The 12576-nt window shown below is 44.3% G+C and overlaps 1 protein-coding gene across 2 annotated transcripts in view; it reads left to right on the top strand.

Moving 5' to 3' along the window:
- The window catches only part of LOC119464257 (disheveled-associated activator of morphogenesis 1-like), a 175579-nt gene that overhangs the window by 31258 nt on the left and 131745 nt on the right, over positions 1 to 12576 (top strand). Inside the window, exon 1 of one of the 2 annotated variants that reach the window (XM_037725167.2) lies at positions 8898 to 9318. The exons of the other annotated variant lie outside the window; for it this stretch is intronic. Within the exon in view, the coding sequence (XP_037581095.1) occupies positions 9277 to 9318 (42 nt within the window). The 5' untranslated portion in view covers positions 8898 to 9276. Of the gene's footprint in view, positions 1 to 8897; positions 9319 to 12576 lie in introns of those variants that run through there. 2 annotated transcript variants of the gene reach the window in all.

Below are 12576 nucleotides of genomic sequence, written 5' to 3'. Positions count from 1 at the left end.
GACCCCACGAGCCCTGGCAAACAGAGCACAAGACAAACGATCGAGCTGTTTGCCGTAATCTCTCTCACTGGGAATCACACGAATGCTCTCCAATGAAGACAGTGCATAGCATCGGCATTTGAAAAATGTAATTGGGCCATGCATGTGAGGGGATTTAAACGAAACCTGCGTTGCTCTGAAACCGTAAAGGTTGAGCAAGAAACAGAAGTTTTTAAGACTTAGGGCACTTAGAAAGGTGGATGTACCAGCGGAGAATCGTTATAAGGGAATGAAGGAAAGAGTGGAGAAGGAAAGACAGAGAAGTTGACCAGTTCAGCACAACTGGTTTGCTACCCTACAGGTGAATCGTTATAGGCATGAATGGATGACTAGGGGAATGGCTGAGTGAGTGTGGTGAGCGATTATATGTATGGTGTGTGCGTGTTTTTCTTGGGTGTATTATATTTGGAGACTCTACGCAATAGGAGCTCCTATATTCACAAGACGTTCGGGAGTCCATGGATGCATGGCTGTTGTAGGAGCTCTCTAGAGTGAAAGCAGTGGCGGCCATACTCTAGCGACATCAAGCACTCTCTTGGATATGAAGCACGGAAACGTGTGGATGCATGCATGTTTCACTGCGTCTGCACACCGAGAAGCATATTAATAGTTTTGACATATGTAATAGTTTTGATGCTATTTTAACAGGTATGGATGCAAAGGATAGGAGTCATTTCACCCCAAAGCTTCGAATTCCTAAAATATATCTTTAAGGGCTCCGCACATAAGGCAAAAGGGAACCCTAAAACCTTCAACATTCCGAAAACCAGATCGTATGGTTGTTAAGGTTAAGACCGAAGCAGCTAGTCCTTTGTCAGAAGGTTTTTTAGCATTCGGATGCAAATGTCGTGCGTTCTAGAAAGCAAGAGCAAGTGTCTGCAATCCTCGAAAGCACGAAGATATGCTTAATGAATGGTAGTTTTCTGCATCAAGTTAGATACAAGAGTTCGCGTCGCACAATGAAGATTCTGACTACGCCGTTCTGGCGTCCTTTAATCACCGATAGCTTTACACTATAAGAGTTCACAAATATTCATCCTTACGCTCGCCACCTGTAATTAGGGGCGTTTGAAAAGATTGCCGCTACTGCTGATTGGTGGCAAATGACACCTTATAACCACGTGGGACACCTAACTTTCCATCGCTCTCCTAACTTTCCATCGCTCTCCTAACTCGTGCTTTGTTGTTTTCTCCTAATAGCATTCTCACTTGTCAATTTCTGCTAACATCCTGCCAATCTTTTAGTCCCTCTCGGTTTTTTTTAATTCCTTTAGGTTTCTGGAGGTTTATTTCTCCTTTGACGCTTCAGCAAAGAAAGTTTCGTAACCTAACCTAACCTAACCAAACCTAAACTAACCCAATGATCGCTTTAGGCAAGAGGATGTTTCACGGGGTGCTATGCTGAACACTATAATTTTTCCTTATTGTAAAATTCCACACTGTTTGAGCTGTGAACCAATCAGAGGTGACAAGGTGCGGAATTCGGCAATATGGTAGAATTAAGACACTGTCCAGATTAGCACCGTTGGCTGTGCCTGTCTTGGCTTGGATGTGGAAGAAAAATGTCACTACTGCGCCACCACTCGGCATCATCGAGGCTGTTCCGGTCGTTACCTGAGTGACACACGTATTTTTGACGAACGTCGTTCTATCGGTGCGTTACGAGCACGAACGTCCGTCATGATCGAGTTGTAAGGGAAGAATCCGTAGTACGTGTTGGTCGAACGACCAAGCCGCGCAACGACCATTTTTTTTCATGTGTGTCGAAACAGTTAGCGGAGTCGTGATCATCACCTCCCAGCGAAGCTGACCCCGACTGACCAGACGTATAGCCGACGGGCTATGGGCCGTCGTCTGCTCGGAGCACAGCGCACGAAGCACGTCGTTTGGCGGCTGGTTCTGGCGACGACGCGGGCTGACCGTGCAAGGGGTGGGTATTCCATCAGGAATGGTGTCAATTGTCCCCCACGAGCACGCTAACGGGCTGTGCGTCGCTGGATCAGTGACCCCTCTCTGAAACGCCTTCCCCCGTCCCTCTCGTGCTGTGCACTACCCGCTTTCTAGCACCTTGTCCGTATGCTCGCCGTCTGCACTGCCCCCTTTCGTTCGCACATTGGCACGAGTTCTTTCTTACGAGCTGCGCGCGAAGTAAGCGAACGTTACCTGCAGCAGACACGTCGTTCATCAAGAAGCGTCGCTCACTCTCGCTGAACACCTTATCCGCAGTGATCGTTAGGGAACTGTTCTTCTTTAAGCCACCATTCCTATTTTTCTTGCTATATATCTGCCCTTAAGCCCGCATTTGACTGCTTAACCATTGCTCGTTGTGCCTAATTTGCATCACCTCCTTGGAGTCTGGAATTTTTTTCCCTTTCTACGAACTCATCGATGCATGTCGCTTATCGTGTTTGGAGTAGCTCTCAGCCAGTTTTATTGTCTAATGGATTTACGTTCGTCGTTACCTTTATTTAGCCTCAGTTGCCGCGCATAACTCTGTAAATACGTAGGCAAGGAAGGGAACGCCAACGGGCAGTGTGAAAAAAGAAATCAACGGGGCAATTACTTGAGTCTGTGGCGTCACGTCGACGTGATGCTGAAAAAAGCATAAGGCGTGACCTATTCACGTAGATACGTTGATTGCGCCACTTACTCGAATGGGCCGATCTAGAAACTCGAAAGAGCGCCTGCTTATTCCATCCCAATTGTGCTATAAAGTCACGCGTTTTCATTCTGTCAGTATCGCCAGCTTAATGAGGTCTACTGCAAGAAATGCCTGTCCCGAAGTCGTTCAGCTATCCTAGTCCTGCTTGGACCGAGATTACCTATGGTGATCGCTAGTTGCATGATCTCTCCGCATTGCGTCTAATTCTCGGACAGCCTCGTATGCCCCTTGCTTCCCACGGCATCCGCTGGTACATTGTTGCACTGTTATGCACTTGTTGCACTATTGAGAAGCACTAGTTGTATGTTCCACATATGACATTGCCTAACAGTGACCTTGAAGTGGAAGTCCAGTAGGGCCCAACAAAGCACAATGCAGTGCAGTGTTAAGTGGGAGCACATCCATCGAGCGGTTTTCACATCGCTGGTACTCTGGATGCAAGTACCAGCTGAAGCTATGTAAATGCACTGCACAGGCGTTTAGAAGGCTCCAGCGCCGTTAACAACATGTCACTTGCTACGAATGTGGTCGATTCGACACTTGCCAGAAGAAAAAAAATATGTACTCCCTTAACACTAGATCATGCTGTACGTCACTACTGTAATGAAGTTCTTGTATGGAATGGTACAGCGTGCTTTGTCATTCAGTAAGCCTTTGTGAATGCCTGGTTCCACCTTAACCAAATAGTCATTGGAAAACAATCGCCGTGAACAATTAACGATCACGCACCACTCCAGTATTGTTTGAACTGTGCACTGGAGCTCAAGTTAATACAGAGTCCCCTTCCCGTAATTTACAAAGGTTCTGATTCGGCGACGTATGTTTACTTTTACCTGCGTCATTTATGCATCCCCTGCTAGTCTCTTTATGATATGTTCTATCAATGCCAGTCAAACTTTATGTTCACCTAATCATCACATTTCATGAGCAGCATGGGTCTGGATTCCTGGGCTGACTAAAGATTTTGTTACAGGCGCATTCTTATTGAACCGCAAGCGCGCATTCATCAAGTCTCATGCTGCTGCACATTCATCAAGCGCATGTCTAATCGCAGTGAATCTTGGCAGTTGTCGAGCACGGAAGCTGCAGGACACCGCTTAATGACGTCAGTCACTCCACGGGTTCGACAAACGTTTAAGAATGCTAGAAAGTAGTTCCACGCAAAGAGTTGTCCTCTGTCAGAGTTAACATGCAATTAGTATTCAAGCGCTGATAGCAGCCTAAATTTGCAGTGAAGACTTGAAGTTATCTTTTCATTAAGCTCACGCCTAGCCCGTGCTAGGCGTGAGATCGACCGCTTTTGATTTCCCAGAACTTAAAAGGTTCAAGTTATATCAGATTGAATACTAATATGGCATTTCTCCTTAGACGGCATGATATTGTGTAACGCAAGGTTGGTTTCCATCTTGTGCCAACGTGTGAATTCAATGCAGCAGCCTGAAGAAGGTGCGAGTGCACTCCAGTTTTCGATAGCAAACTTGTCATTGGCTGTTGTCATTAAACAAAACACTGAATAATATTTGAAGCAATGAGAATGCTTCAAATATTATTCAAATATATATTATATTATATATATTTATTATATTATATATAAATATGCTTCAAATATATATTATATTTGAAGCATTACGAATGCTTCAAATATTATTGCTGGACACGTGGATGACATTAATGCTGGACACATGCGAAACCAATGCTATTGCTCTCCATTATTTTTAAAGGAAACAAAACGTTAAAAAACACGATTCTATTGAATTAGTTAAGTCAAATGCTGCGTCATGAAAACGTGCGTTGAGCGGATGTGTCACTTTTGGTTGTAGCTCGCAAGCCCTGTTGATGCGCTGATTCTGCTGTAGTAAACCATGTTAACAATGTGCGCTGTTGGGATTGTTGGTACATACTTGCGTGATAGAAACAAGCACATGTCTTACGTCCTTCCGTCGCCCCTGTTATTTCTTGTGCAGGTTTCTATCACCGAAACGTATCAAACCAGCCGACGTTCAGTACCCGCACCGTCTGTATCACTACTGTGCGTCTACTCGGTCTTTCATTCTCTAATTATCGCTGTAACTATACGCACGTAATTCAAGGAACCAACTAAGCCCAGCTGCACTGTGTTAACTAACGTGACTACACCGGAGCTACCGGCCCCCCTATGCGTTGACAACGCCTGTCTTCTCTCTCATCGAATGGTGAGCTCATTGCTGCGCGGATATATACGGTCGAGGAAAGTTTCGGAGGCACCTCGAATTGTTTTTTTTCCTACCAGCCGACCAGGCCGTTATTTTTTTCTTTCGAGACACTCCGGCTACCTCAGGCACTGGCGACACCTCGGCTCTGGCGAGATCGGAGGATCTTAAATGCCGCTGCCTCGGGGTGTTTGGCACCCCACTTTATCAACAGGCGAAGCGAGATCGAAGCGACAGCGAGGAGATTTATTTTCACGGTTGAGCTTCTTCTCGGCTCTATGATTTAGGGTCGCGTCGGCTTTTGTCTTACGCCGCGGAAGAAATGACCGAAGAGGAGGAGAATCTCGGGCTTCGATGTACTATCGGATTATGGAGCAGGCTTCGTGGCTTGTCTCATTAGAACGGTGCAGAGGTGTCGAAACAACCGTGAAGCGATGGGACTACGCGAGAGTTACTATGTAATTACGCGAGAGTTTAAAATGAAGATGTGATGCTGTTCGCACCCTGAGAGTACCCTAACGGAAACTACTGGGTTGAGTTGGATAGTGAGATAAGGCGTGCAGAGCATAAAATAGGTCAGTATACCACGTAAGCGTAAGCCGGAGATGAAGGGAAAGCGAAAGGCAGGTGTTGATACCACCCGGAACATTTCGTGCAAGCTCGGCATGACGTTATAAATTCCACTGTAGTGAGCTCGTGTTCAGTTTGATATCTTGTCAATAAACATTTATCGCTGTGCACAAAGAAACGAAATGCTTTGCCTGGGAGTTATTGGGTCTTTTTGATTTGTGTCAGAATGTGCTATTTACGCAAAAATGCGATGAAATCTCTGACACCGCGGTGATGTCATAGACAGCCTGATTCTGCAGGAAATGAAAAAAGAAAGAAGTTTTATATGTCGTTTATTTCGCTAATGGTCAGCTTATCTACAACGCCAAGGAAACACACTTAGGGTACTGATGAAATGATCTGCCAGTGAAAAAATAAATAAATTTGGATTTCTCATTACGAGTAATATTCGTTTAAGATCAGCAGAACATGTTTTCACGCAGCTCGTCTTGCATACGTCGTCTGGTCACTTTGCAACAAGCAGACGACTAGGTGGGATATAATAATTTAAGGGAGCGCTGGTTGTCCCTGTTTTGGTTGGTGCAAGCTCTAGCATTTCCAATGATGCACCGATTTAGTGAGACTACGCGCAGTGACACGATGTTAACCGGGCTATTTTCGTTCACCTTCTATCGCTGCATCTGAGTAATGAAAAGAACCATGGTGGGGCTGTTGACGTTTGCCTTTCGAGGATAATCTGTTTCATTTGCGAGATGCCATCGAACTTGCATCTTCCTGGTGCGTCAAGCGCCAAGTTTACTTCGATCAGGAGCGGATAAGGCAGCGCTTTAGTGTATAGCCTTCCTATACTGTCGTGGGCGCTTCGATGAAGATACGCGGTATTTTTGGTTCCACGCTTGCTAGGCTTAATTTATCAATACAGAGGGGCTTCGAGTTGAGCTTACTCCATGCTGTGAGAGCCAGATTTGCGGAATAGGATAGGCGTTCAGCGTTGGGCGTAAACTCGTGGTGTTAAGTTGCAGTTGAAATAGAAACATGATATGTTCTTTTTTCGAGAAATACAAGAATAAATATTTGGTCCTTCGTGTTGCTAATTGTGCTGTGAAACTGGCTGATTAGCCTTACTGAGAAGAACATGATGATTCAATAGAGGGGTGTTTTAATCGGTTACCTTTTGAAGTTAGTTGAGACAAAGAAGGCCGGATACGCGCCTACCTAAAAATATGTATGTATTTGTTGAGCAGGAAGCTTAGATGTTTAACAAAACCCTTCGGTCACGGCGTACAAATTTGTGTAGGATACTTATTTTTGCCATTTCTCTGCAGTGGTAGCATCACAATAAACCATGAACATGCTTAGGAAATTGAACATTCCGCTTACCTAAAGTGGCCTGATTTTACTTCCGAACAAAACGCGTATGGCTGTGTACGACCGCTTTGGTTATGGCACTACCGTGTCTACCGTGATGTTTGACGTGGGGCGTATCGGTAGCAACTGTGAAATAATTGATTTTTTTGTAGTCGTGCATGCAGTCAGTAATTAACTTGCGGATGTAATTCGAGAGGGTCGTTCAATTATTTTTTTTTGAAGAAATGCAGCATGATAGACTGTACAACAAATATATACTATATTACTCTCATTAATATGACTCATTATGAAATGCAGGAAGAGTCATTCTACCACCTTGACGGGCTTTTAATAAGATATCCAGCCCCTTGGCATAATATTATGCAAAATTGAACACATTTATCGACTGTCGATTATAATTCGGGACTAAAGAGTCTAACTCGCCTTCTTTCACAAAACAAAATGTAACAACCATATCTATTGTTTGACAGTTATAAACCAAAGTAGGAAATTAAAATTAAAATAATGAAGTGCTTAAAAATATACTGCAAAGAGGCCTTTTTAAGTAGTACTTTCCCCATAGAGCGGACGCTTACAAGAAAACAATGAAAAGATTATTAGAAATTGGTCACTTTTGCGTTAAACTCATGCATCAATGACAACTATTGACCACTCTGCAGATCAAAGACAGGAGTGCAATAAATTTACAATTTTTTAATGAAAACCCTGTATATCTTGCGTAACAGTCTCAGTGACGTGTCTGCAGAACCGGAGCTAGATTGTGTTGTTTAATCTAATTTCAGTTTAGCGATGAACTCGCTCTCACCATGAACTTTACATAATTGCAGCAGTTTCAGGCTCAGATTTTGTTCGCAGTTATGCGATGTGCGCATTGCTTCCAGGGAGATCTCAAACATTTCGCGGTATCTCAGACAGCTTGATAACTTTTATCTTTCATACCTTAATAGCTCCACTCGATGACTTGGCCTATCCCTTATTTTACCTTTCTGCTAGAAGTGTTGAAGCTGCAGACTGTGTGACCTCTTGATTGTGTCGCAAGTCACAGCCAAAATCATGTCTCAACTTATCTGCAAGTTCAAGATCATGTGGTTTAGTTTGCTCCAGCAAGCGAATAAAAAAAATTCCCCAGAGGCAAATCAACAAGTTCGCAAGCACGCATCCCCCACCCCCCTTTTTTTACCCTCCAGACGCACATGCGGAACGTTAAATAAAGAAAACATAAAAAAAAAGATGTTAGCCCAAACCACGTTTGGCGGAGAGATAACTGCTGTTCTCGCCTTCCCCACAGCGCCGACTAAAAGCACAAAACCGCACCCACTGCCACAAGTGTTGAGCTGTCCGTACTCGGACAGCTGCGCCTGCTTTGTTCAGCTGAGCAGTGGTGGACGCCTTTGAAGCGTAGCCGTGAGCGACCAAACAGCTGGACAGAAAACGAACTAAGGGTAACCCCCTTACATCCCCCCCGCTCTTTTAGCGCTGATGAGTCAAAAACCGTACTAGACCCAGAGACCCACGCGTCTGGCGCGCGCCACTCTATAGCATACCGGAAACCGAGGGTTACATGCTCCCCGCGGAAAAACCGTCGACTAATCTCCCGCTCCAAGAGGGTCGAGATTGGCCTGAGCCCCCCCGGAACTGTCCACAGATGTGCGCCTCTTCCCTCATCTGTAGAAAGCAAACACGTGAAGCAGAAAGGAAAAAGAGATAACGCAGGGTCAAACAAATCCAATGAACTGTAAAGCGCTACGCACAGTCCTCCCCCGCCTCGTTCACCCCCACAAGCGCGCACACAGGCGCGCACGCGCGTTCACAACCCCGCCGCTGAGCCCGCGTCTCTTTTATCCATCGGGCCAGCCAAAGTAGCGCGCCAGAAAGGATCGTACTCAAAGCGTCAAAACACACCCTTCTCTACGCGGTGCACTCTCCCCCCGCGTCCGTATACGAGCACCGCTTTTACACCCCTCCGATGCTGCCCTTCTCTCTACGTCACGCTATACGTGCCAGAAGCGATAGCAGCGCCGCCACCGCCGCCGAAGCGCGGCTGGCGCTCGGAGCAGACGACGAAATCCCGCCCGGCTTCAGTGCTCGGCGATGACTCGTGCACTCCAGCGGTAGCGGAGTGCGCAGCTGTGCCGGTTAGCCGTCTGCTACGCGACGGCGTCGCAGCGTGTGCGTCGTCTGCTATCTATCGTGTGCCAGAGTGTTTCCTTTTGGCCAGCGACGTCTGGAGGGACGCGTTTCTTGTGTTTATACGTGGTTCGCGTCCGTCTGCTTTGCTGGATAACCGAGTTGTGTGCGGCTTCTGGTTGGGCGCCGATGGGATGGGAACAGGGGTGTCGTTGAGTGTTCGCCACCGAGTGACTCTGGTGTGAGCTTATTCTTCTTTGGCCCGAAGAGGTGAGGGGGTGAATCTCTGAAAAAAAGTGAAACGGAGAAGAAATAGCCGCTATGGATAACGCGTCAACCAACGGAAAGACCTCCACGGTGAAGGTGAGTAATGTTCCGAAGAGCTACCGCGCGCATATGTGTGAAGGTTTCGTTTTCTCGTTGAACTCATCTTGTACAAATAAATTATCAAACCGAAAAGAAAATGATGAAAGTATGAAAACTAATACAGACTTCGCTTTCCCTGGTGGTATCACGATATTGATTTTCTCACCAAGAAGACATCGACAGCTATTAGAGACGTGCATATTATGCACATCATAACATCAAGCCGTAAATATTCGACTTATGAAAAGGAAAGGTTGTTGATATTCGACTTGTTTTCAAAAACGGTTGTGCCTTTCGACCGAGACGATTGAAGAGTATTCAAGAATCAATTACTATTGAAGGTCTTCAATCCCTATTGAAGAGTTTTGCCTGGAATTCTAGAACGCTGCGCAAAGTTCTTTTATTCTTCTTCTTTTTTGTCAACTACAACCACATTAAAGACCCTCGAATGAATCAAGTGTATGTATGACATGAAATTTAATTTCATTCTTACGCTACTGGTATTAGTGCGAGAAATCATACCGATAAATGGTCAGCTGCGCACTGTTGCTGATATGGCTTCGCATTTTCTGAACGCTGGAATCAAGCTGAATATCAGCTTTGGAATGAGCCGGTTGAATAACTTATCGCAAAGATGATTTCCATACGGAAGTTGAAAGCGCTGTGGCTTTGCTTCGGGTTGGTTGAACCGTGCATTTCAATTCGGAATTTCATCTTGCCTCGACTGTCACGGAAAAAAAAAAAAAATCTCTTTCGTAGGAGCGGTCGTGAACTTCTTTTCTGCAAGACGCTGTGACTCGCTCACCACAGCTGTAGTCAGAATCTGTTTTTTCTTTCTTTTTTTTTTTCATCTTCTTTTTCTTTTTGAGCATCGAAAACATGCAGTCGCATTGTAAGACAAAGGTCAACGAAGGAACTTCTTTCGGATCACGCCAGCGCTGTTTGTATCGATTTCCCGTAGATGTTCTTTTTCAATAACAGAAAGTTGTTAAACTAAACTATCTATATTATATGCAGGTATTTTTTTTACCTTTTATGATAAACTCTTTCACCTGTGTTGCAGGTCTAATGAACTCGATGAAGATGACATGAGTGATAACGTTTTATAAACTGTGAATGCCGTTGTATGGCGAGAATTAGAAAAAAAAATGTTAAAGCTCTCGCAGCGTTTTTTTTAAGCATTGTGTTTCATTTTTATCACCGTGGAAAGATGTCTGGAACGAACCTTGATATCATAATATCATTATTTGTAATGTCACTTTTATACTTCATAGCTTTTTCCTCGTGAAAAGCTAACTGAAAAGTTTCCAGCGGGTTTCTCGAAGGGGCTTTTCTGTCACCTCAACGAAAGCCAAGATTGATTATATCACGTTTCTTAAAATGGCTGACAAATAAGTGAGTAATTTTTACCGGTATGCTGTACTTTAGTACCGCAGTACTGATGCTGTAATTCTGACAGTGGCTCACTTGTAAGGCCAAGCTTTATCGACACTGATAAAGTTTGATCACGGATATTAGTAACAGTGGTAAAATTTGTTGTCGTTGTGGTCTAGGTCATGTTACTTCATGAGAAAAGGGTACAGACAAAGCATAAATCTTAGATATCAAACAAATATTGAGATACACGTTAGGTTAACATTAACCTTTTGGAAACATTGTACGAGCTTCTTGCGAATATTCGCTTGTTTACTGGATAAAAATTGATAGCGAGTAATTGGGTCGCCTATGCCAAAATAAGTGTACACGTAATTTCTACGGATTATATAGTTTGGACACGTTATTTCTTAATCTGAACACCAATATGTAAACAAGGCTGTGTCTATATTCGAAACATGTGTAGTAGGTACTAGCAACGAGTGTCGAGACATGATTTGATTACTCTCAGAATGTTGCTCAACAAATGTCTTTCGGAACACCGCGTTAATCATTTAAAATTTAACCCTACCCTCTCTTAGTAGAATGGGGTTCTATCGTTTGTGTAACACAGCTTGCTCGCGCAAAGGTTGACATTAAGGCGCGTCAGAGGGATAAAGAACCGATTCTTCTAGCAGTGTACTACTCACGGTATAGTGCGTAATATAATGCCAGAATACCGTTAGATACGCCATTACAAGATAATTATTCAAGTAAGATTCACCGCTTACTACGTTGCCAATAACTAGGCCACGTGATGCAGCTGCAGAATCGAAGCCAATCAATCTTGAATGCTTTTCCGCTTAGAGTACTAGCTTTTAGATACTCGGCCTTGAATGTACACTGTGTTTAAACTACATTGACGCTGCATGCTTGATTTTCTCGAAACCATTTCTAACGCACTTTGGGATGACACTTGGGAGATTTGCGAATGCATTTAGTAGCTCGTTTGCTAAATACATGGTTCTTGTTAAAGTGGACAATGAGCATGCTTGAAAAACACGATGACGTCATTTACGCGAGTGCGACATTTAAGCTAAACCTGCACCAAATTGGAAATTCTTGTTAGATACGTTCGTTAACTTGGTGAATTCGCAACCACTACGCATTTTCCCGCCTCCAATGATGTTGCTGCCAGAAAATAAGAAATATATATATATTTTTTGCAGCTGCAGAGTCTTAAGCAGTATTCGTCATCGGAGCTGATGCGATTAGCATTTTGCGGGTACATAGGCGTACACACTGTAGAAGTGCACATTCATGGCTGGTGACATATTGTCCACACAGATGGCTTTGACGAAGCCTCGGACGTCAGAAACAACGCTGAATGTTTGTTTAACTAAAAGCCATGGTCGGCCGGCCGGAGTATCTTCTTTTTTTATCACGCTAATTATTTGCTTCCAGTGCCATATTTGACTACCAGCGCTCGTCACACGCGCAGAGTGGGCTTGCTATTTAGTTAATTTTTTTTCTTTGCACTTACGCACACGTGTCGTTATTCTCATTAAATACCCCTATAATTCGTCTATCTTCACCCTACATATATTACAGATTATATACCCGCACACTACGCAATCACAAAATTAAATTCTGGTGTTTTACGTGCCAAAACCACGATGTCATTATGAGGCACGCCATAGTTTCGACCACCTGGAGTTCTCTAGCGTGCATGGTACACGGTCGATTTTGCATTTCGCCCCCATCTAAGTGCGGCCGCCGCAGCCCAGGATTTAAAGCTCCCCGACCTCGTGCTTAGCAGTGCCAAGCAACCACGGTTGGTTAAACGCACGGTAAACAAACTTTTTTTTTCCTTATTCTTTTTTTTTTAAAAGAATATACCGC

This window comes from Dermacentor silvarum, chromosome 9, assembly GCF_013339745.2.
Source record: "Dermacentor silvarum isolate Dsil-2018 chromosome 9, BIME_Dsil_1.4, whole genome shotgun sequence".
Lineage (NCBI taxonomy): Eukaryota > Metazoa > Arthropoda > Arachnida > Ixodida > Ixodidae > Dermacentor > Dermacentor silvarum.
Note: the sequence above shows the minus strand (reverse complement) of the source record. Positions and strands in the feature narration are given on the sequence as shown.